Source organism: Tupaia chinensis, unplaced genomic scaffold, assembly GCF_000334495.1.
Source record: "Tupaia chinensis unplaced genomic scaffold, TupChi_1.0 Scaffold000325_1, whole genome shotgun sequence".
Taxonomy (NCBI): Eukaryota; Metazoa; Chordata; class Mammalia; order Scandentia; family Tupaiidae; genus Tupaia; species Tupaia belangeri.
The window spans coordinates 312992-337867 of record NW_006159819.1 but is presented as its reverse complement, the minus strand read 5'-3'; the positions used below and the strand labels follow the sequence as shown (position 1 = coordinate 337867).

The 24876-nt window shown below is 36.6% G+C and overlaps 3 protein-coding genes across 3 annotated transcripts; all 3 read right to left on the bottom strand.

The window, feature by feature from the left end:
- Nucleotides 1-62: 62 nt before the first annotated feature.
- LOC102479029 (olfactory receptor 52A1) lies at nucleotides 63-1013 on the bottom strand. The gene has a single exon (XM_006151731.1). The coding sequence runs from the start codon at nucleotides 1011-1013 to the stop codon at nucleotides 63-65; it is 951 nt and encodes a 316-aa protein (XP_006151793.1).
- A 9355-nt stretch (nucleotides 1014-10368) lies between these two features.
- On the bottom strand, nucleotides 10369-11319 carry LOC102478602 (olfactory receptor 52A1). Its single transcript, XM_006151730.1, has one exon. The coding sequence runs from the start codon at nucleotides 11317-11319 to the stop codon at nucleotides 10369-10371; it is 951 nt and encodes a 316-aa protein (XP_006151792.1).
- Nucleotides 11320-17319: 6000 nt separating this feature from the next.
- Nucleotides 17320-18276, bottom strand: LOC102478165 (olfactory receptor 52A5). The gene has a single exon (XM_006151729.1). It carries the CDS (start codon nucleotides 18274-18276, stop codon nucleotides 17320-17322), a length of 957 nt encoding a protein of 318 aa, XP_006151791.1.
- Between the last annotated feature and the right edge of the window lie 6600 nt (nucleotides 18277-24876).

The window sequence follows — 24876 nt, the reverse complement described above, 5'->3', positions numbered from 1 at the left end:
GCACATGTCTTTTGTTTTAAGATGGCCATTGCTGTACAAAGATGAATAGATTGAGGTGTTTATCAAGATGGATTTTTTAAACAAAACATTTTTACCACATGAATGCAGATTTGCTTGGTCTTTGCTCCATAGACAAGTGGATTGAGAAATGGAGGAACCAGGAGGTAGATGCTAGAAAAAAGGATATGGATATAAGGGGGGATGTGAGAACCAAACCTGTGTGTGAAGAAGGAGAAGAAGGCAAGGAGGTAAAACTGCAGGAAGACACAAATGTGAGCAATGCACGTATTGAACGCCTTAACCCTAGCCTCCTTCTGGGGCAAACGAAACACTGTGATAAAGATCTGCATGTATGACAATGTGATGAATATGAGATCAAATCCTGCAACAGTGAAGGCTACAAACAAACCATAGACCTTGTTGACCCATATATTTTCTACAGCTAGTTTCACAATGGCCATGTGCTCACAGTAAGAGTGGGAGATGACAGTCGTGTGATAAAATTGAAGCCGACACTTGATCAGGACTAGGCATGGGGCTACTAGAATGGCAGGCCTCAGGATTGCCACAGTCCCTACTTGGATGACCAGTTGGTGGGTGAAGATGGTGGCATGTCTTAGTGGATAACAGATGGCCACATAACGGTCTAGAGCCATGGCAAGCAGGATGCCTGACTCTATACCCTGAAATGTGTGGATGAAGAACATTTGAAGCAAACAGGCATCAAAATAGATTTCTGGTGCGTGAAACCAAAAGATTCCAAGCATCTTGGGTATAATGCTGCTAGCAAGTGCAATATCTGTGGCTGCTAGCATGCCCAAGAAAATGTACATGGGCTCATGGAGACTGTGTTCTGATCTGATGATGATCAATAAGAGGCCGTTTCCAATTATAGCAAAGAGATACATGGCACAGAATGGAATCCCGATCCAGCACTGCACAGATTCAAGGCCTGGGATTCCCACTAGTGTCAACACAGAAGGCATGAAGATTGTGGTGTTATAAATGGTCATGGTTTCCTTGAGCTTCTGGAGGGAAATAAAAGAAATGTCTCAGTCAATGCCATAGTTTTTATTCCAGTGAGTCGTCAGAAAGTCATGACACATTTTTGTATAGAAAAACATGAGAAAATACATCATGACTTTTCTGACTTCCTGCTTTTATTCAGTAATATCAAGCATGTTTAGTTGAAATAGAACCCTTACATTTTATCTTTCATCGTATTACTGAAGGAAAAAGACAATTTCATAAGGTCATATCACTGTTTTCAGGGAGAGTGTCAAGAAATTCTGCATAAATGAGCTGTTATATGTGTCACAGGCTGAGTCCATTCGGTCCAACTAAAACTCCTCTGTAGGCTAGGGGTTAAGTTTCTGGTATGTTATCATTCTTTTTATTCCTGTGAATAGGAAATTATAGAAAAAGCAAACTTGCCTACTTTATATAAAAGCTGTTTTAAAAAAATGCTAGATGGCTTCTTCACTCTGGAGAGAGACAAAGAAAGGAAGAGAAAAAGAGAAAATTAATGAGTTTTCTCATGAGTGATCATCATACCATAATCCTTCTCCATCTCCATTTTACTTTTAGGAATTTGGGACATGCACACACACACATCAGTGTATTTTTCAAACTGCTGTATCCAGGACTTAAATCTTACAGTTAGTCACTTGAGATCCAGCTGTCCTTACCACCACACCGTTCTGAAAAGTACATTTTAATCAAAGTTTAATGAATCTGTCCATTCCCCATATTCCAGCTACCCCTCAGATTCTCTATTATTCCAAGTTGTCTGGATATCAGAAAGAAAATGCACCAACAAGTTCTCAGAAACTGATCAGCATTTTACTGTAAAAGTTTCTCTAGGAGAGAGAATACAGATTTAAAAAGTAGATATCCAGTGAGTCATATATTTATATATCTATAGCTATATTTATCATGTTTACCAGGTGTGAGACTGGTTGTCCTTTCAGGTAAGTGTGCAGGAAGTGCTTTAGAAAAGATCTTTCAGGGACCCGCAGTTGGCGTAATGGCTATGTCATTGGACAAACATATAGTTGACTGCAGTTTGAGTCCCGGACCCCGTGTCATAAACTCACACCGTGTGTGTGTGTGTGTGTGTGTGTGTGTGTGTGTGCATACCCAATATCCTAAGAGGAGAATGGAGGAGAGGGGATTGCAGTATGGCTATCATCACAATGCAGTGATTTCTTGCTTTCTGTTCTGTCTCTCTGTCTCTATTTCTGGCAAGTTCAAAAGAAAAGAACAAAAACAAAAACAAACAAACAAAAAAAACCTTTCAAATCTGTATAAACTTTTGACAAGTCAGATCAAAAACTCCTTGTTACTTTTTAAATAGAAACTAAAATTGTATTATCTTTTTTTCTAAATTTCTAGCCAAAAAATCCTTAAACTGAGTCTTATTCTTAAAATATTTTAATTTATGTATGCTATCTAGAAGAATACCTAGAGAGGAGGAGTCTCAACGAGACAAGACTATGAACAGCACAACATGTTGACTGAGTTCATTATACAGTGGCCCAATTCCTTATCAACTGTACTTACAAGATTCTGGAAACATGATCAATTAGCCCAAAAGGAAGCTAGGTTCCTGAATTTAAACTGTGCAGAGCTATCATTAGAATGAGTTTGGGTCAATAAATACTCATTAGTTCTTAATGTAGTTTAGGTAATTGAAAGGCTTGGATAGTTCTTTTTCAGCTCAGGCATTAGAACCAACAAGTAAATAAAAGATTGAAGAATAAATTAAATGAATCAAATATAGAAATGGATAGGTAAAATAGAGAAGTTTGCAGACACCAGAAATATTTCTGAAAAGAGGTGTAAATAAGAGCAGATTTCATCATTAACTATTAAATTTTCTGAAAACTTGAGTTTTTATAATATCCTATCAAATTTTTATGATGAAAATCATCATTCAAAAATTATTTATTTTGATGCAGGAAATTCTAAAACAATACATTACAGAAATTTTTGTGATTCTGTGAAAAGAAAAAAAAAAGATTGAATTTATTCCATTCTTTCTCAGACTGTCCAGTAAAGTCGTTTTTGTTAGTAAACTCATGTGTTAGCTAGGTACTGATTCAGTCACCCATATGCCAGGAATTCAGAAAGCAACTGTAATTAATATTGCTAAACCATCAGGTGAAAAAAATCACATTATAAGGGGGAAATTATGACAGAAAGTCTGTATCAATGAATTTTTTGTATGATAAACAAGTTAGTCAACTAAGTGCTGTGATTTCTACCTATGCCTATATACCTAATTGTATGAAACTCCCACCCATAGATCACTCACTCTCTTTAATAGGGGCACAAATCTTTCCCTTCTTAGGGTCATCAGAATTAAAACAAAGAGTCTTTTAAGAACAAATACAAGTGTCTGACTTACTCAAGAGTAAGAAGTTGAGGGTGACCATTACCTAGCAAGTAGAGGTAGAATGATGGCAAGTGGAGGAGTCTAGGTAGTTGGCTGGTAGAGTATAGAAAAATGCCTAATAACAAATTATGGAGATTAGTTTAGGAATAATGGACTTACTCCCTAGTTGTTGCAGTGTGTGTGGTGTGTGTGTGTGTGTGTGTGTGTGTGTTTGTAGGATAGAAAGGGAGTTTGTATTGTTCTTACCAGACTCTGGAAGGGTATTGCCAGTTTTTCATATCAATTTCACTCATCACACATCATTTTTTCTCTTCCATGGATTCCAGTCTCATTTTCTGGAGTTCTGTGATCTTCAATGGCTTTACTTTCTATCTGCACTCTCTGGAAAAGATCCCAGTTAACATTAAGTCTAATCCATGTGATGTGAGGACATTCACGAAGAGATACTGTTGACGTCACTGGGATTACTTTTCACACTTTCTTTGTCTCTGCAATGCAGATGTTCTTCTTCTGTAAGTCTGTCTGAGACCATTTTTGTTCTCATTGTCCAGCAGAACTCATTGTAAGTTCTGCTGCATTCTGGAACACGGCATAAATTTCTGGAGCTCGAACTAGAGAACGCTTTAATTTTAATGTTCAGTAATGAATGTGTGGAAGAGTAGGAGGAGACATTATAAACTTGGAATGAAAGATTGCATGGAGAGTAGCCAAAACCATGAGGGACCCAGTAGATTTTAAGTCAACCCTCTTGGGTTCATCCACAGTCAGTATCCCTGTAGTTATTTCTAGAATTGAAGAAATTTCTTCTCTCTGTCCTTTTCCCCATAGTTAAAGACAGAGAAATTGATATGCAATTTTCCTTTTACAAGTTATTTCCTTTTCTGTAGTTCTTATTTTCAAAATTTAAATTCTGCTTAAATTCAGACATGTTTCTAAGCCAATTCCATACTACTTAAATACTTGTGCTATTTCCTTCGAGTGCAAAACTGTTTTTCTCTAGCCAGCTCACTGCAAAAATAATTTCTCATTTTTCATACATTTCCACCTTGCTCTTCTTCACTCTCATTTTTCCATAGTTTTTATTTTATTCAATCTCTCATTGTTGATTTAGGTGAATTCTCAGAGGAATCAGCTATTATTATTTCCAAAAGCAACCTCTAAATGTCCACATAATTACTTCCTTTCTTATCAATTACTGATAGAGTAGCAATAAAATATTTTTAAAATTTTTAGTTTGTTTTGGATCTATGAAATTAAAGATCAGTTATTAAGTAAAATTATTTCAGGATTGTTTTGCATTATTGATGAAATTGCACTTTTATCATTATGAACTATCTTTTTTTTTTTTTTGAGAGGTTTTTGCTATAGGGCGCATGCTCTCGCCAGATAGACAGAAAGAGAGAGAGAGAGAGAAAGCGAGAAATCACCCCCCAGAGGGGATGGCCACGCTGCAATCTCTTCTTCTCCATTCTCCTCTCGGTATCTTGGGCACACACACACACGCGCCTGGCGTGAGTTTAAGCCACCAGGTCCAAGACTCGAACCGCGTTCAATTACAGGGGAGTCCAGCGACATAGCCATTAAGCTAACTGCTGGTCCCATGAACTATCTTTTATAATACTCCCTGTTTTGATCTTTAATATGCTTATACTGGTAAAGGAATTTTATCATCCATATGAATATTCCTGCAATTTTCTATATTTTCCATTTACCTTATATATACCTATAGCTATTTGACTATCTTTTATTGACAGAAGGCATGTACACTTGCCAAAGACAGAGTGAAAGATAAAGATAGAGACAACACCCCCCCAATGGGTGTAAAAAAATCACAATACATTTTTCCCCTTCATTTCTCTATCTCATTAGGATTTGGGGCACACATGCTCACACATGTAGCATGTTTTATCAAGCTATTGAAGATGGCATTTGAACCACAATCAGAGAAGTAGAATCTGACACTCTATGTAAGGGACATAATCACTGAGCTGTGGGCTGGCACTCATTTTTATTTATTTTATTAAGGCATATATATAGATATATACACACACACACATATACATATTCATATATATATAATTTGGTAATTACTGACTTGTTCTGCATCACTATCATTTCAAAAAATTACACTGGGTCAGCCATGTAGCCCGGTGGTTGGAACAGGCAGATCCTTCATAGTTTAATGCAGTTTGAGTTCTGACCCATTTGCTTGAAGAATACTCTGGGATCATGCATGTATGCCCAAGGTTCTTAACAGGATGGAGAGATGGAAAAGAAGGGATTGTGGCATGGTCATGCCTAGTAGGGAGGGGAGTGCTTTCTCTCTTCCTCTCTCTCTCTAACACATGTACATGCCTTCTGATGATTAAGAAAAATCACATAAATGGTTTGGCTAGTATATCTTTTTCTTCAACACATCATTTCTCATTAAGGTAAATCAAGCTGGTTCTAAAATGGCCAGTTCCATAATTTTTCCTAATGCCCCCCCGCTTTTTTTAATCTCAAAAGACAATATTTGGGACCAGCAGTTAGCGTAATGGCTATGTCGCTGGACTCCCATGTAGTTGACTGCAGTTTGAGTCCCAGATCTGGTGGCTTAAACTCAGGCCGGGCACGTGTGTGTGCATGCCCAAGATCCCGAGATGAGAAGGGAGGAGAAGGGATTGCGGCGTGGCCATCCGCCTTGGGGGGGTGATTTCTCACTTTCTGTCTGTCTCTTTCTTTCTCTCTGACAAGCGGACGCGCCCTATAGCAAAAAAAAAAAAAAAAAAAAAAATCTTCTCAAAAAAAACTGCCAGTGTTGTCTCCATATCACAAGTGTTGTTGCTATTGTAGGTTAGCTGTTCAGAGGCAGGGTAGAGATATTGGATCCAGAAATATCGTATGCTCTAGGCTGTTGTTTAATGAGTTATCCTTAAATATATCTTCATCTGGGTGTGTTATATAGCTTCCCACATCCTGTACTCTCTTAGGGCTGCTGGGGAAATTGATGCTCTGTTGGTAACTGTCCCACAAGGAAATGCCTACCCAACAATTTGAAATGCCTACCCAACAAATTATTGTTTCTTGCTCTGTAGCTTTGCATTCAGGCGGTTCTTCTACACGATTGTTGAAGACACTACACTATGACACAAGCACATACTGCTGCCGCCTGCTGCCAGATCCTACCCATTGTAACCATTGGTCGATCTAAGCAGAGATATGTACATTTAAGTTTTCACAGCAGTCAGTATGCTGGAAAATATGGGTTTACACATCACGTTAGTTTATAGTTCACTGTGTATGAAGAAACTGTTAGACCAAACTTAATTCAAGTTAACATATCTATGATTTGTCTTGTAAAGACTTTCAGTGACAAAAAGAAAGAACATATAATAGGATGTTCAGTATATGAAGCATAGCTGAGGAAAGAATCAATGAATTTGAAGATAGGTCAATAGAAAATACCAAAATTATGCAAAGGAAAAATGATGAAAAATTTAAAAAGCACAAATCATCAAAAAATTCTGGTACAATATGATATACAATATGTGTATTTGCAATGCCAGAAAACAAAGAAAGAGAAGTGAAAGAGAAATTTTATTTGAAGTAATAATGTATAAAAATTTTCCAAAATTAATGATAAGATGCCAAAGCACAAAACAGAGTTCTGAGAACATGAAGCAAAATAAACACTGACAAAATCCCACATTTAGTTAAATCAGTTTTAAATTTCAGGATAATAAGGGCAAAGATAAGTCTGCACATACGTAACCACTATACTATGGGGCTGGCCCCATTTCTCACACATCTTTATGCCCTTATCATTTAGTATGATGTTCAATTGCCTTGTTTTGACTTTCCTTCAATAAACATTTTCTTTCCCTTGTCTTGTCCACAGTTTTCTGGATCTCAGACATTTATCTTTACTTGAACTAAAATGTTTTACTCCCTCTTCAAGGAGAGGCACCTCTGTATCCTGCCTCAGAGCTGTTGGGCTTCTTACTGTAAATGTTTGGTATTCACCAGAAGTGAGAAAATAATGTGGATGGTACCCATGAGGACACAGATCACAGGAGACAGATACTTCCCAAAGCAGCATGGACAGACTGATGACTGGGATGTAGAAAGAAGGACTGCACAGACTGGGGAGCCACAGACCTGCAGACCTGCAAGGACTTGAGCCTCTCCTCTCAGGATGCAGTTGCATAGATGCAATGCAGAATGAGAATGTACCCAGTAAGATTCTTTATTAGATTAAGTCGTGAGGAATATATCATAGAATGAGAGGTAAAATATCACTGAAGAAAAATACAATTTATCCAAATTTCTCAAATATTTCAAATATGTTTGTCACCGAAAAATTAGACATGGTGAGGAATTAATAAGAGGAAATAATTAATAAATAAGAGGAAAATTCAACAATTCATAAAAGCTGACCCTTAATTCATGTATTCATCAAAATTAGCCGTCAAAGATTTTCAAATAATGGTGTTTAATGTTTTTAAGAAAGTAGAGGAGCACATTAATAAAATAAAATAAAATAGAAGTAACAAGATGAGGGACTGCATATATACACACACACACACACACACACACACACACATATATATATTTATACACACATGTATACACATATATATAACATGTATGTGTATATATGTTATAGCATATAAAACTGAGACATTAGGTATTACTAGAAAAAAAAGATGAATAGTCCAGAATGAGAAAAAAAGTCATCCAACTAGGAATTTACATTTACTTCAAATCTTTAATCACCCTACAACGTGGACATTTATATTCTACTCATAGCTTAAAGTGCATAAATACAAAATTAGCAGAGTTAAAAGGAGAAATCAGGTAATCCACAGTGATAGCAGCATATTTAAACCTATATCTATCAACAACTGATAAAATGAGCAGACAAATGTTAAGATTATTAATGATAAAGTTACATAAAATTGATAAGGTTCACTGTACATACTCAAAAACAGAGATAGGGAAACAGATATGAATGTAAATAGCATTGTGCTCAGCAGTTTAGACTTTGTATTCCTTTTAACTGACAGGTTTCACAAAATATAATGATAAACTGAGTCACGAAAAACTTACATTTCTACTTTGTAAATGCATTTCTTGTAGATATTGATGAACTACATGAAAAGTAGTGGTGCACTATTTTTATTCAAGAAAAACAGGCATGATTAGGGTTTTCATGATGATATCAGCAAGCTGATGATGACAATGAAGTGGAAACATGGAACCAGCAGTTGGTGTAATGGCTATGTCACTGGACTTCCATGTAGTCAACCGTGGTTCAAGTCCTGGACCCAGTGGCATAAATTCTGCCAGGCACGTGTACATACGTGCCCAAGATCCTGAGAGGAGAATGGAAGAGAAGGGATTACGGTGTGACCATCCCCCCGAGGGGGTGATTTCTCTATTTCTGTCTCTCTGTCTTTCTGGCAAGCACACACACCCTATAGCAAAAATCTCTCTCTCAAAAAAAAAAAAAAAATGGAAACAAAGTTTTGAATCAGACTCTATTTGATTCCCAATTCCATGCAAGAAACGAAATTCTTCAATGAGTTTCTTCTTGCCGAATATGAATATGTTTTCAGTAAAATATTCTCAGTGTTTGACTACTTGTTGTCAGTTATAATGAGTTTCCAAAATTGTATTCTATGAAATTTTATCATTAGTACACAAGCAGAATAAAATCAATGCAGAGTAAAGCGAAATGCTTTATGTTGAGAAAAATGGGGGGAAAGGAAACAAATGTTAGATACACAGTCTGCAGAATTTCTGCTCACTTTTTCTAGACCACCATTCTTGTTAGTTAACAGGATTATCATTTATTTATTTAGAAAAATATTGAAAAAAATTTAGAATAATATTCTGTAAGCAGTCTACTACATTCCTCATTGCTCATAAAAAGCACCAAATATCTGAGCTTTACTCAAATTATGCCTTATACAAATGAAGGAAGTAAATGGACACTATAATTTCAGAAACTATCACATTAACAACAAATAAGCACAATATGGTATGCCCTATTTTTATATTTGTTGGAGCAAACATATTTTATGTTCCGTAAAAGTTGCCAGTTTGGATATAGCATGAATAATATGATTGGCTTCAATAAGAAAATAATTAGAGTTTTCAGACAAAGTTTGATTGTATTTAATATAAAGAGCATATATAAGGGGTAGGTTTTGATGGCACAAAGTAAACACTAAATAGTGTTTTTATAGTAGTTTAAAAAGGATATAGTGAGACTTAGATATTGCATTCAGTAGGAAGATCTTGGTGATCAAGGTAGCAAGGAATCAACGTAGATAATGTGCCCCACTGTGATTTGCAGAAAAATTTCTCTTTTTTTAAAATTTTTCGAGAGATATTTTTGCTATAGGGTATGTGAGCGGGAAAGAAACACACACACACACACACACACACACACACACACACACACACAGACACAGAAAGAGAGAGAGAGAAAGCCAGGATCACCGTCCAGAAGCAATGGCCATACCTCAATCCCTTTTTCTCCATTCTGTTGAGATCTTGCACAGGCATGCAGAAGCAAACAGCATGAGTTTTAAGCAGCCGAGTCTGGGACGCGCAAACCAAAGAAGACTACATGGGAGTCCATCAAAATAATCATTATGCCATCTGCTGGTCCCTGCCAGACAATTTCTAGGAATATCTATTCTATGAAGCACTGGGCACATAGGAAGCGAATTGTCGTGTGTTATGACTCTTTCTACAGCCAAGTGTTTAGTCTTTTAGTACCTTATCAGCATCTTTATTTCTTTCACATTCTTCTGTCTTTTGACCTAAGGTCAATAACCTCTGAATTTTTTTAATACACTACTTTTTATGTTTATTAATGTATTAGTCATTTTGATTCCCCAAACCACAGAATGAATTTCCAGATTACCTAGATATAATAAATGAACTACATCTATAAGAAGAACTATGTCAGTCAAATGTCAAGTCTGGTCTTTGGAACAGAACATTTTTACTACCTTTTCTCGAATGTGTTTGGTCTTTACCCCGTAGATGAAGGGATTGAGGAATGGTGGTACCAATAGGTAAAGACTAGACAAGGTGATATGTATATATGATGGGATATAAGATCCAGATCTGTGAGTAAAAAAGGAGAAAAATGCAAGGAAATAGAATTGGCAGAAGACACATATGTGGGGAATACATGTGTTAACTGCCTTAAGTCGGGCTTCTTTCTGAGGCAACTGGAAGACGGTGATAAATATTTGTATATAAGAGAGGGTGATGAAAATGAAGTCAAGCCCACCAACGAAAAAAGCTCCAAAGAGGCCATAGATCTTATTTATGTAAACATCTTCAGTGGCAAGCTTCACAAGGGCCATGTGTTCACAGTACGTGTGGGATATTAACTTGGTTCGGTAAAGTTTCAGACGACACTTTATGAGCAATAGGCATGGAATTACCAGAACGGCAGGCCGCAATGTCAACCCAACTCCAATATTAGTGACTAGTTGTCGAGTGAATATAGTAGCGTGCCTTAGAGGATAACAGATAGCTACGTAGCGGTCCAGAGCCATGATTAATAGGACTCCAGATTCAATACCCTGAAATGTGTGGATGAGCCACATCTGAAAAAGGCAAGCATCAAAAAAGATCTCTGGTAAGTGGAACCAGAAAATTCCAAGCATCTTGGGCACAATGCTGGTGCTAAGTGCAATGTCTGTGGCTCCTAACATGCCCAAGAAGATATACCTGGGTTCGTGGAGGCTGGGCTCAGATTTGATGATGATCAAAAGCAGAGAATTTCCAATCAAAGCAATGACATACATAGCACAGAATGGAATTCCAATCCAACACTGGACAGGTTCTAAACCAGGGATCCCAATAAATGTCAACACAGAGGGCATGAACACAGTGTCATTGGTAATAAGCATGGCAATCCTCACGACTTCTTAGAAAGGAAGCAGTTTGCAAAACTGTGATTCTCTGTACGCTGATAAACCCTATTCTCTTCTAGTCACAAAGTTATTGAATAAGAGAATTTAGAGAACAAATATGATGAGCTCATTTATCATTATATTAAATGAATTTTTATAATACTGATATTGAGGCCCATAGAAAAGTTCACCAGCATATAGGTTAACAGCATCATTCACCAACATGCAATGACATCCACAGTGTGAAAACTAGATATTGGGTCACCATCCTTGCTAAGTGGTGTTCTTTTTTTCCCCACTCCATTTGCTCTTTCTTCTTCTAAACTATTTACAGAAAGCTAAAACTGATATACATATAGGTAGATATAGATAGATAGGTATTCTGTAGCTACATTTGGAATGATACTTTAGACAATGGAAAAATAATTTACTCTACCTTTAGACCCAAGTTTTTCTCCTACCTACTTTCTCCCTTATTTATTCTCCACTCTCTTTAGGCTGGCAGGACTCAGTATTTATACAATATATATCAATAGTTTAATCACAAAATATCACTTGATTGAAGACCTTTTTTGAGGATTATGACTCCACCAATGGATATATCACTCTTTGCCTTGCACTTTCTTTTCTCCAGGAATTTTCAAATGTGTCGTTGCTGCAAGACCTGGACTCCATCCAAGTAGACAATGCCACTCATACAACTTTGAGATGTTGCCATGGCAAATGAATTCAGTAGACAAGTCCTAAGAAAACATTCTTCAGATAAGTGCCCCAAATCCCTCATACCAGGATCTTCTCCACACATCTAAGGATAAGGGAAGATAAAAATATAATTTAAGTATTGTCCAGTAGCCTGGAGGTTCAGGAAGCTGGATCTCACATGGCTGATTAAGTGGTTCAAATCCTGGCTCTGGCACCTTGAAAAGCCTGCTGGGCACCTGTGTGTGCAGATTCAAAATCCCTACAGTATGTAGAGATATATGAGAAGGGACTATGGCATGTCCAAACCCCATTGAAGAGTCCTTTTTCCCCTCTCCCTCTTTCTCTCTCTGTTTCTCTGAGTAGAGCATATAGTCTTTCTGGCAATTAAAAAAATAAATAAATAATTCAATAAAATTAGGGATTTTAGAGTACCTGGTATAAGAGAAGAGAGACCTTGGGTTGTGTTACCAGCAGTATCATCAGGAGGAGGTTGAAGGGGTTAGAAGTAAGGGTAAGTAATGAGGTCAGAAATTTGGGCCTTCAAATGGAAGGAATGTTAGTTGACACATCCTTATATAGAAAACAGGGCTACTTACTGCAGAACAGAACTAACCAATTCTAATATTTTATCTTCTGGGAAAGCTCAAATGAGAATATGAACCTCTTTGAAAATTCTCCACTGGATTCTATGGAGAATAACTGACATAACATCAGTATAATCATGTGGACGTGCCTTGGGGAGCAGCAGGAAATTAGAGATAGAGAGAAGTTTCTCAAACAAAATTCTCACTACAAAGTGCAGGCTGTCTCTAGGGACACTGCATGATACTTCACACTTTCCAAAAACCACATAGAACAAAGAACTACTTAGTTGTAGGGATGACAAAAATATGCATCAGAGCTTTTTTAAATAATGAGAACAAATAGGGATCAGTTAAGACTAGTCTAACTAGTTAAATAATTAGCAAAGTTTAAGTTGAGGTGCTCTATACATTTATGTGTTGTTGTCTTACCCATTCCTAAATATTTCTTCAAAATTTAAGTCATCAGAGCTAAACATTATGCTGGTCTCTTGCCTAACCTTTGTCAATCCTAATACTTACAAATTTCAAATCTGAAATGTTTTAAAGGTTGTTCTGTCAAATTACCCTCCCTAAATAGCACACTTCATTATAGCTTCCTGGCAATTGACTATACCTATGTTGATGCCATCCCCATATCCATCTATTGCTATAATAGCTCCACTTTTAGAAAGACCTTCCTTATATTGATCCAAACCTTACCCTGTAGTATTTGTCCCTATTTGTATTAAATATCTACAGATGGGAGAACACAAAGATCCAAATCCTTCCTGATCCTTCTCTCCTGCAAGTAAGACTCCTGCAGGTCTAAATTACCTCTCCAGTGTCATGGTGTTATCAGCTCTTAACCTCTCAGTCTTCCAAAGCAGATTCTCCAATTTATCATTAGTATTTTTGAATTGTAGTTCCTACAACTTCAATGTTTGATGCTATTAAGTTGTGTCTACTCAGAGCTCAGAGATAAGGTAAGGCTACTCTTGTTATTTTACTATATTTTTAGAGAGTTTTTTTTTTTTTGTAGAGGGTATATGCACTTGCTGGAGAGATAGAGACAGAGACAGAAAGAAAGAAAGTGAGAAATCACTCTCCAGGGGGCATGGCCATGCCACACTTCTTTCTCCTCTATTCTATTCTCCTCTTGGGATCTTGGGCATGCTTGCACACTCATCTGGCATGAGTATTTTTTTTTTTTTTGGTGTTGTTGCTGTTATTTGTTTGTTGAGAGGTTTTTGCTATAGGGCGTGCTTGCCAGAGAGATAGAGAGACAGAAAGTGAGAAATCACCTCCCATGGAGGATGGCTATGTCACAGTCCCTTCTCTTCCATTCTTCTCTTGGGAGCTTGGGCACACACGCACACGTGCCTGGCGTGAGTTTTAAGCCATTGGGTCCAGAGCTCAAACCACAGTGGAATACATGGGAGTCCAGCAACATAACCATTACACCATCTGCTGGTCCCCTTACTCAGCATGAGTTTTAAGCTGATTGGTCCGGGACTTGAACCACAGTGGCCTACATGGGAGTCCAGTGACATAACCATTATGCCTTCTGCTGGTGTCAGCTAATTTATCTGTTTTTCTATTTTAGATTTAGAAAATAGTTCCTATAGTATTGCACCCAGTAATTGTTCTCTTTAATTAATTACATGCATAATCGCTTGTCTGTCAGCTTACAGTCTTATGATACCCTAAATACTTAATTTTCTTGCTTTATAATGTGCATTTTCAAGTTTTTTGTTGTTTACTTTCCTTCATATACCAGAGAATAAATGAAAAATAAGACGTATATTCCTAAGGCAATACAATGCATTATTTTCTGATGATACCTAGATAGAATTTTTTCATTTTCAATTTATTTTGTTCCGATGTAGGTACTTTATATTTTTTTATTTATGTACTCTGTTGAATTTTTATACCTGATACCTTGAAATATGGTTCATTAATTAAGTCTTGATTAGTCTTTTCTTATCTCATGTTGTATTTGCTTTAGTTTCTTACTTATGTATAGCATATACATTAATTCTTCTTTCTTTATCCTTCACTTACAACCATTTCTCTAAAATAATTTTTATATATGCCATTTCTTCTTTTGAATGGATCATTCTTCATCAATTATTCCTTTTCCTCAATTAATGGCACAACCACTGAAAGGAAAAAAATTTAGAGAGATTTTTGCTGTAAGGCGTGTACACTCACCATAGAGACAGAGACAGAAAACAGGAAATCACCTTCTGAGGGGATGGCTACACTGCAATCCTTTCTCCTCCATTCTCCTCTTAGGATTTTGGATATGCAAGCACATGTGCCCAGAGTGAGCAATAAGCCATCAGGTCTGAGACTTGAACCACGGTTGACTCATGGGAGTCCAGCTACGTAATCATTATGCCATCTGCTGGTCTCATTACTTAAAAATTAAATGTTCTAATGAAGAGTTAATACGTTATTCAGTTCTTTAGCCAGCCTATGGTCCGGTGGTTAAGGTGCCTGTTTCTCACATGGCCATGTGAGTAGTTCATTCTCAGACCCTACAACTTAGGAAACACATTGGTTACATGTGGTGCATGAATGCCTAAAATCAGATGAGGAGAGTGGGGGAACCAGAGTGCAGTGTGAATGACCCCTGGGAGAGAGCCTTCTCATTTTCCCTCTTTATCTTTATCTCAGTCCAGTGAGCACTTGTGCCACATAGCAAATTTAAATAAATAAATTAGATATTCAGTTCTTAACTTTATTTTTATTTCATTTAATGCGCTTCTTATGTATTCCTATAAACTAACCTTTTTATTTGTCCTTTTTGTCATTGCATTTTTCGCTTCTTACTAATTATAATTCACATTTACAAACATTTTATTAAAAATCAACACATTACAATTTGAATTTATTTCTGAGTTATTGACAAATCTTATTTTGTCTAAAATTAAAATTATTCTCTGTATTTGCCTCTTCAATGATATGGCACACTCCCAAAGCACCCCCATTCTTTTCTTACATGTTTACAAGACACATGTTCTTGTGTTTTTGTTTCTTTGACCACGCATCTGCCCAAGACTAGGGATCCAGATGTCTTTTTTCAACTACTTGGGCTGTTTACTCCTCTTACTTAATTTGTTTATTTATTTTTTGCTAGAGGGTGCAAGTGCTCACCAAGGAGAAACAGAGAATCAGAGAGAGAAAAAGAGGGAGAGGGGAGAGAAAGCACCCTCTTGAGGAATGATCACACTGAAATCCCTTTTCCTCTATCTCCATCTTTTCTTGATTTGGGGCATTCATCTTACATGTCTGGTGTGTTTCTAAAGCCATCAGGTCAGAAACTCACACCATGCAGTGAGACATGTGAAATCCAGCTGTCTAAATTCACAGGCCATGAAGCCTGTTAGCTATTTACATTTTAACTCATCATACTAATTCACAATCTTGAAGGTGGTTGAAAAACATTTAAATGTAATCTCTATTGATGCCACATTCTTTATATAAAAATGTAAATTCAAAGGAGTGCAAAGTATGATGAAATAATCTAAAATTCTTGTTTTAGGAGGCAGTCTCTCATGTGCCAATGGTGTGTGTGGCTCAGATTTTATTTCAGGGTGCATGATTCTTTGAAGTCTTCATTTTTCTTCAACCTCCATGGTACTGGAATAAACTTCTTACACTGCAGATTTTCTTTATGATGAGGTTGCATTTTACCAGAAGCTTCTGGATTTGTTGCTTGTAAACATCATTGATTATCTTTAGGAAATTATTTTACTCATTCATCATTCAATATCACTTTTATTAAGATTATGAAAGTCTCAGGCACTGTTTTATGTATTGCTGATAAAGGATAAATAAGACACAATTTCTCTATTTAGGAATCTTGAAGTGATAGTTTCTAAATGCAGTAGAATTTTTCTCCTTGTTTAGTTCTGTAATTCTAACCTATAAATTTAAATAAAAGCTAAGTTTAATAAAAATTACTGATGTATATGGTTCTCTGGAAGGATGTTTTCTACAAAAGTGATGACTCTCTGTTTTCCAAAAATAATACATTTGTGAAAATGCCTAATTGGTTTTATTAGTTTTTGCACTTTCTTCTATGCTGTGCAAATTTTTAGTGTTTATAATCTTTGTTTGCACAGTATAATTTTTTTGTTGCTTATATTGTTATTACTAATTCAATATTATTTTATATTGATAGGTATTTCAGAAGAAGTAGATAAACCAGACACATGATTCCAAATTTGTCAAAATATAGATACAAAAACAAGTACTAGAAAGTGGGGCATAGCCAGAATTATAGATATGGGTTGGGTTAGCAACTTGGGAACACATATATGTGACATGCTTTTTTACAGTTAGCTTGAATCAAATGTTGTTTTCCAAAACTTCATTTTTTATGTACATGAAAGAGTGCTGGAGATAAACTTTTACTATTAAACAAACAGACCAGAACCAGAACAGTAACTTAAATAATTTAAAATTTCAAAGAGTTTATCTTCCTATGGATATCCAACCAATGTCATTAAGTATTTGAAAACATCTGGAATATCTCTTTTAACTATGGGCATTTAAATTTAAGAGTATTTTTCCCAGATGCATATATTTGCAAAGGAAATATTTTTACCACATTCAAGTTGTTACTTAGATCTGAGCCAAATGCACGTATTTGCAAAAGATAAAACTTTTTACCACATTCAGTTTGTCACTTAGAGCTGAGCTAAAATTTCTATAAAAGGAGTGGCTAATGACCAAGACTTCTTTTGGCGAAAAGCATTTTCAAGACATGTTCACGGATTTGTTTGGTCTTCACTCCATAAACAATAGGGTTGAGAAAAGGTGGGACTAACAGGTAAAGGTTTGACAAGAGGATATGAACATATGGTGGTATGTGAGAACCAAACCTGTGTGTGAAGAAAGAGAAGAAAGCAAGGAGATAGAACTGGAGGAAGACACAAATGTGGGCAATGCATGTGTTGAAGGCCTTCCATCGTGCCTCCTTCTGGGGTAATTGAAAGACAGTGGTAAAGATTTGAAAATAGGACAAGGTGATAAAGACTATGTCAAACCCCAGGATGGTAAAGGCAACAAATAAACCATATATCTTGTTGATTCGAATATCTTCAGTAGCCAGTTTCACAATGGCCATGTGCTCACAATAAGAGTGGGAGACAACAGTAGTGCGGTAGAGTTTAAGATGACATTTGATAAGAAGTATAGATGGTGATACAAGGATGGCAGCCCTGAGTGTCACTGCAACTCCAATATGAGTCAAAAGTTGTTGGGACAAGATGGTGGCATGTCTCAATGGGTTACAGATGGCCACATAACGATCCAAGGCCATGGCCAGAAGGATACCTGATTCAGTTGCCTGGAGTGAGTGGATAAGCCACATTTGTAAGAGGCAACCATCAAAAGAAATCTCTGGTGAATGAAACCAGAAGATGCCTAGCATTTTGGGAAGAATACAGGTGCTAAGTGCAATGTCTGTGGCTGCCAACATGGCCAAGAAAATATACATGGGTATATGGAGGCCTTTTTCAAATTTGATTATAACTAAAATTAGGGAGTTCCCAATCACAGCAATGATGTACATAACACAAAATGGAATTCCAATCCAACACTGCACTGACTCGAGGCCAGGAATCCCAACTAGCTTTAATACAGAAGGCATGAAGACTGATCCATTGAGCATGAGCATGATGATTTATTCAGTAGAATCAAGTGGTCATGTTGTTTCATCTTCCATTACCTGTCAAAACTTGACAAATTAAAATTAAGAAAAAAACTTATTTTAGTTAATATACTTTATTTAGATTAGGAGTATATCATGTTATCTTTTTCCCCCCAGCTACTCTCTAATTTTCCTTTCCCAACATCATTGGCAGGCAACCATCAGGCTCCATGTATATCTATATCTCAGTCATTTTCACTGAACAAAATAAAGGTACTAGATGGGTTATTTCTGGCCCATGATTATAGGAACAGAGACTTGTTATCTTTTGCTTGCTATTCATTACATGTGCTTTTTAGTGACCCGATAAGTGAAATTGGAACAAACAATTGAATTTGGAGGAAGGATATTTCAAGAACTAGACTCTATATATGCTAGACACAAAGGGACCACAGTTCTGACCACAGGACCTTAAGACCACTCAGTTTAAAACCAGAAGACAAGTTTGATTGGCATAGTGCTCAATTTGCAGCTCACAGGCTTTTTTTTTTAACCCTCTCACAGAGTGCTGTCAGTCTAATTTTTAAAATGTTTAGTGTCTTCCCCAAACTAAGCCATATATTTTGCATTTTTTCATATTTATTCCCTACAAAAGTAAATGTATTATTTTTGAATTCATGGTCTTTTTCTCAGCATTTTATATCATGGCTCTTCTCTCCTTCCATGCCCTGCTAAGTGCACATGGCTAGTACTGAATATCATTTATGTCAACTTAAGCTGTCTGCTTTTTGCTCTTTCCAAAAGAACTATAATTAGCTTGCTAAACCTGAACAATTACGTATGCTTTATTATCTGAATTAATACCAAATTAATTAAATTTCATGTGCACTCAAAATGCAATGATGTATTATGTAGGAGAAAACTGGTTGCACATGGTTTTTTATAGGACTTTTATATATTTTTTACCGTATTCTTGTTTTTGTCCTCCACTTTTCACCAAGCACAAGACACTATATTCTTCTAAAGTCTAGTAGATCTGTTACCAAGTGGCATGCTTAAATATAGAGTGGCTTTACCTTTTTACCTTCCAAAGTTCAAGGGGGTTTTCATGCATGCTGATTTCTTAAAACCGTATTTAATAAAATATTTCTGCCACAGATAATGCAAAATATTCAATAATTTAAAATTACATTCATTTTCTTATAATAATTTTAAAACGATCTTCTGAAACAAATTAAATGCCGTATAAAATAGCTAGTGATGAAAGCCTAAGGCAACAGGATTGACAGAAAGACTGCCCAATCATGCCTTCACCATCATTTTGCAAGTTAGTTTGGTTTGTTTCCCTCTGATAAGTAGACTCTCTGGACCATGAAAGGGCACCTATGACCCATATCAGGTCAATTGCAAGAAGATGGATTACTTAATTTTCTTGAAATCTGTCCAAGTGAGAGATCGGGGGGTTGGTGGGGGGAAGAAGCAAATAATTAGCAGATGCAAAAATGGAAAATTATGTGTTGATGAGAATTTGTATAGTAATATCTTTGACTAAAGACTAAAATTCATACTGAAAAATGCATTTTGTATGCTATAAAAATGTATAGTGATTAAAGGTAAAAAAATAATAAAATAAAAGAAAGGAAAATAAAAATAATTAAATAATTAAATATATTTATCTCTGAGCAAAAAATAAAGAACAATGAGATAAATATTAAGGAAAGAAAAGAAAAAAAAACCTCTATCCAAGTAAGACTTTCTGTTCTGAGTCTTCACATCAGAAACTCTTCCTTTCTGCAAATACATAAAATTGTAAAGCAATATTCACACATCAGAAGATAATATTACAACACACAAATTACAAGTTTTTGATAATGATTATGTTCTACAAGCATTAAGTATCAATTGTATTCCAAATATTGTTTGACACAATTAAAAAGATAAATTTATTTGTTCTATATATACATTGTAATGGGTGTTTGAATTTCAAAAACAAATTCAAAATAAAAATCATGATTTCAGAAACAGCAGTTAGCGTAATGGCTATGTCACTGGACTCCCATGTAGTTCACCATGGTTTGAGTTCCAGACCCGGTGGCTTAAACTCACGCCGGGTGCGTGTGAGTGTGCGCCCATTCCTGAGAGGGGAATGGAGGAGAAGGGATTGCAGTGTGGCTATTCCCTCCCCCCATCCCCACCCTCTGGGATGATTTCCCACTGTCTCTCTGTCTCTCTCTGTCCTTCTGGCAAGCGCACATGCCCTGCGGCAAAAACCTCTCAAACAGGGACCAGCACTTGGGGTAATGGCTATCTATGTTGCTGGACTCCCACACAGTTGACCTCAGTTCAAGTCCTGGACCCAGTGGCTTAAAACTCATGCTGGGCGTGTGTGCGTGCGTGCCCAAGATCCTGAGAGGAGAATGGAGGAAAAGGGATTGTGGTGTGGCCATCCCCCAGGGGGTGATTTCTTGCTTTCTGTCTCTCTGTCTGTCTGGTGAGCGCACGCGCCCTATAGCAAAAACCTCTCAAAAAAACAAAAACAAACAAAAAATCTCTCAAACAAATAAAAACCATGATTTCAAAACACTCCAGATGCTTCTGTATGCATACCCCAAATCATAATGAATGGAGAAAAAATAATTGCAGTGTGACCAAGTTCCTTTGCAGGGACGTACATTCTTCCTCTCTATCCTTCTCTTTCACTCTTTCTCTCTGGCGAGTACACATTTTCTCTGACACCAACAAAAGTAATGAACTTAATTTATTTTAGGGAAAAATATCTACTTTTTCAATTCCAATAAGAAAGTAGTGTTTTCTTTTTCAGCTTGCATGAGGCCTCACAGATACTCTTTTAGTGCTTTTTTTTTTTTCCCCCTAAATTTCAACACTATCAACAATTTAGGACAAATAAACTCATCCTTGTCGGAGCTATCCACTGTATTGTAAAAGGTTTAGGCTATCCATTAGATGACAGTAGTAACAATTAAAACTGCGTTCGGTCATTGTCAAATATACCTTGAAGATTTCGGGACGGGAAGGAGATAGCATCTTTTATTACAAGCCATTTTTCACGATCTTTCATTAGGGAAGGAGAAGGAGAGGAAACCCTTGATTGAATAAGGCTAGTAAACTTAATTACCTGTAATCCAACTGAGAAGAATAAAACTGAATTTCCAGGGAAATTATTCTTCAGAATGTCAGCTCAATAAAGAATATGAAAAGGGCATTTCAATAAGAGAGAGTAATTTATATAAAATCATCAAAGCAGGGATATACTTTTGGATTAGTGAAATCAATAAATATTTTACCATATAAATTAATAAGGAGAAATGATGGAAGTTGAGACTAATGAAAAAGAAAGAATAAATGTAAAGCTCTTATTTAAACCAAATATTGAAAATTAGAGGGGATAGCTTAGCAAATGAGTTGATGGATGTGAAAGCTAAAGGAAAAATGATCTTGCTTGAAAGCTACTTGGAATTGCCCAGATGGGATACAACAAATACGTGATGATAGTGAAGGAATAACAAGGAGGCAGAATCTGTGGGGCTCACTAACTCCACATAGGATAAATTTAGAATGAGGAAACCTGAGCAACAACTTTGTTGGCGCTAATATGAGTATGCTTAAAAGAGAGAGGAAATCTCTCTTAGGACATTGATGATCCTGGGCTAAGGTAAATATTCTGGAAATTTGGCTCTTCTGTGCATGAATAAACCTGAACCACCTGCAATAACTAACCTGCTTCTTACTACACAGGCTAATTCCCTGCTTCCAAAACGTTTAAGGGATTTAAACCACACTCCTGTACAGGTATAACGCAACCCTCTTGCAATATAAGGACACCCATCCCTCTATATTTTTCTGGCATTCACCTGTTGGTCTCTGCTTCAAACCCTCTAAGATAGATGGTTTGCTGCATTGCAGGACAGCTCCAAATGAAAGTTATAGCTATTTTTATATTGAGTCCCAAACTGCCTCCGTCTTAATTTCTCATAAAATTCTAAATTTGCCTTCTAATGGTAAGCATGGAATATGGATTATGGCAGAGCCTAAAGTCAGTCAAGAGACTTCAAAGCCTCCATATATCATTGCTTAGCTTTGCAGGCTCTTGCACCAGTTAAAAAACCTCTAAGCCCTTCCATTTCCTAACAGTAAAATAAAGCTGATGGTTGGAACAAATTGCAGGGTGATTGTGCAAAGAAGACATAATCTACTTCAAATATTTAGAGAGAAACAAAAAAATGTATTGAGCTCCCAGTTATAAATTTAAAAATGTACTTTCCATACAATACCTCAGATTCTTGGTATCAGTCTGTAATTCTCTGGAACTCTTCCAGCCTGAGCAATTGTAATTTCTTTGCCTCTCAGCATGTCAGCTTTCCATTCACTTACTAGCACTGATAACATTGTCTAGACAGCCCCTATCAGTCAACTTCTCTTTAAACTTGTCATGTACTGTTTTATTAACTGATCCAGAAGGGTGCTGAAAAATCTCTGTTTCCATCAGTCCAAATCTTTCTGGAGTTTGAACACTCACCTTCTTTAGTATTATGTTGCTTTTTTTTTTTTTTTTCATTTTCCTGGCATCATATTGAATCACATGGGACATGTATTTTCTTTGAAACCAGTTCTCCATTTCCCATCATTCCATGCAGAATACCAAACCCAAATACTTACCAGGAAACTTTGTGGAAATACAAAAGGAGTGAAATCTTGTTCACAGAGTGAAAATCTTGTTCAGGCAGTGAAGGATGAGTATTTTAAAGTATAGAATTTCCTTAGGGGATTGACTTTCATAAATCCCTGGTGAGCTTTGAGGACTCTCTGGGTCAAGGGTAGAAAAAGGAGGCAAAATATGGTTCAGAACTTAGATTACTTAGTATCTAAGAGAGATCCTGAATTTAAAAATAAGCAAATTTCTAAAACTCTGTTTATCTTTGGGACATGAAACCCCTTTTACAATTACACAAAAGAGACGACAATACTGTTTCTTGGTGGCACAAAACTAGTCAATAATGTTTTTTTAAAAAAAGTAAAACAAAAGGAGGGGCCAGCTATTGAGTGGTGTGCTGCTTAAGACAACAAGCTCCCACATGGCTGACTGCACTTTTTGAGTTCCAGACTCAGAGGATTGTACAACATAACGGGCACATGTGCATGCCTTCTCAAATTCCCCAAAGAAGAAGAGATGATGGCTTGCGGCTTGACCATTCCAAAGGGGAGAGGGAGGTACCTTCACTTTCCCTCTGTTTCTCTGTCTCTCCAGTGAGGACATGTGCCCTGTGACAAAATAAAATAAAAGCAAAAGGAAAATCAGTACATCTTGAGAAATGTAAATCAGAACAACTAGAAATCATTTTTCAATGATAAAATTGTGAAGAATTTTTAAAATTCAATATTGTTTAGGGTTTAAAAGGAGAAACAGACTTCTTTCTTTAATTTTTACTTGTCAGAGGGCATATGTGCTTGCCACAGAGAGAGAGACAGAGGGAGACAAGCCTGAATGGATTGTGGTCACTCCACAAACCCTTTTTCATTTCTCCACACTGGGGCAGAAAGACACACACACCCAGTGTTTTTTCAGTCACTGAGACTGGGATACAGTCAGGCACTTGCTGACTCCCTTAGTCACTAAGATATGGGGCTGGTTAGGAGAAGACTTTCTGTACTGTTGGAAGAGATGCTTATTGGTTAATATCCAAAGTAATTGCATGATTTTGATTAAAGTGTGCAATATTTAAATTTTTAGGCAATCAATTCCTCTCCTACAATATTATCATTTAAAAAAATATATACTCAGACTAACAGATATAGTAATGGGTACGTAGCTGGGTTCTGATATAGTCAACCCAGACCCGGTGGCTTAAAAACTCATGCTTGGTGCGTGTGAGAGCGTGCCCAGAATTCCAAGAGAAGACTGAAAGAGAAGGGATTGCGGCCATGCCTGGTGTGTGTGTGTGTTGGGGGGGGGGGGCACTGATTTCTTGCTTTCTGTCTCTGTCTTTCCAGTGAGTGCATGCACCCTATAACAAAAATCTCTCAAATAATAATAACTAATAAATACATACATAGGTAGTAGCTGATAGGTGGCAAGGTAGTTAGGGCAATGGGATCCCACATGGCTGATTGTGGTTTGAGTCCTGGATCTGGCAGCTTGTTTTTCACTTTCCTTTTCTCTTTCTCATTAAATTAAAAAATATAATAATAATAAATAAAATTAAATGAATAATTATTATAAAAATATCTAGATAAGTGAATAGGGATGCAAGTATCTTAGAATAAAATGCTAATGTTAGAGAACAGGGTCAATGTATAGTGGCTCCTGACCTGAGAACTTACTTTGAGACCAAAAACAAAGTAAGCAACCACATGGAGGATTCAACAAGAGTTTATTAGAACATAATTTACACATAGGAAGAGTTGAGAGAAAAGCAACCGAGAAGCATTTGGAGGTGTCCTCTGTGCCTCTGTGCTGCCTTGAAACAAGGTGGAGTTTTTAAACGAAAAGCAAGCAAAGGGCTTCAAAATAGAAGGAAGCAGTTTGCCATTGGAGATGGTTTGGAGATAAGATGGCTCAGATTCTCAAAATTATTATATTTTTTCCTTCCACTGACATTTTATTTCAAT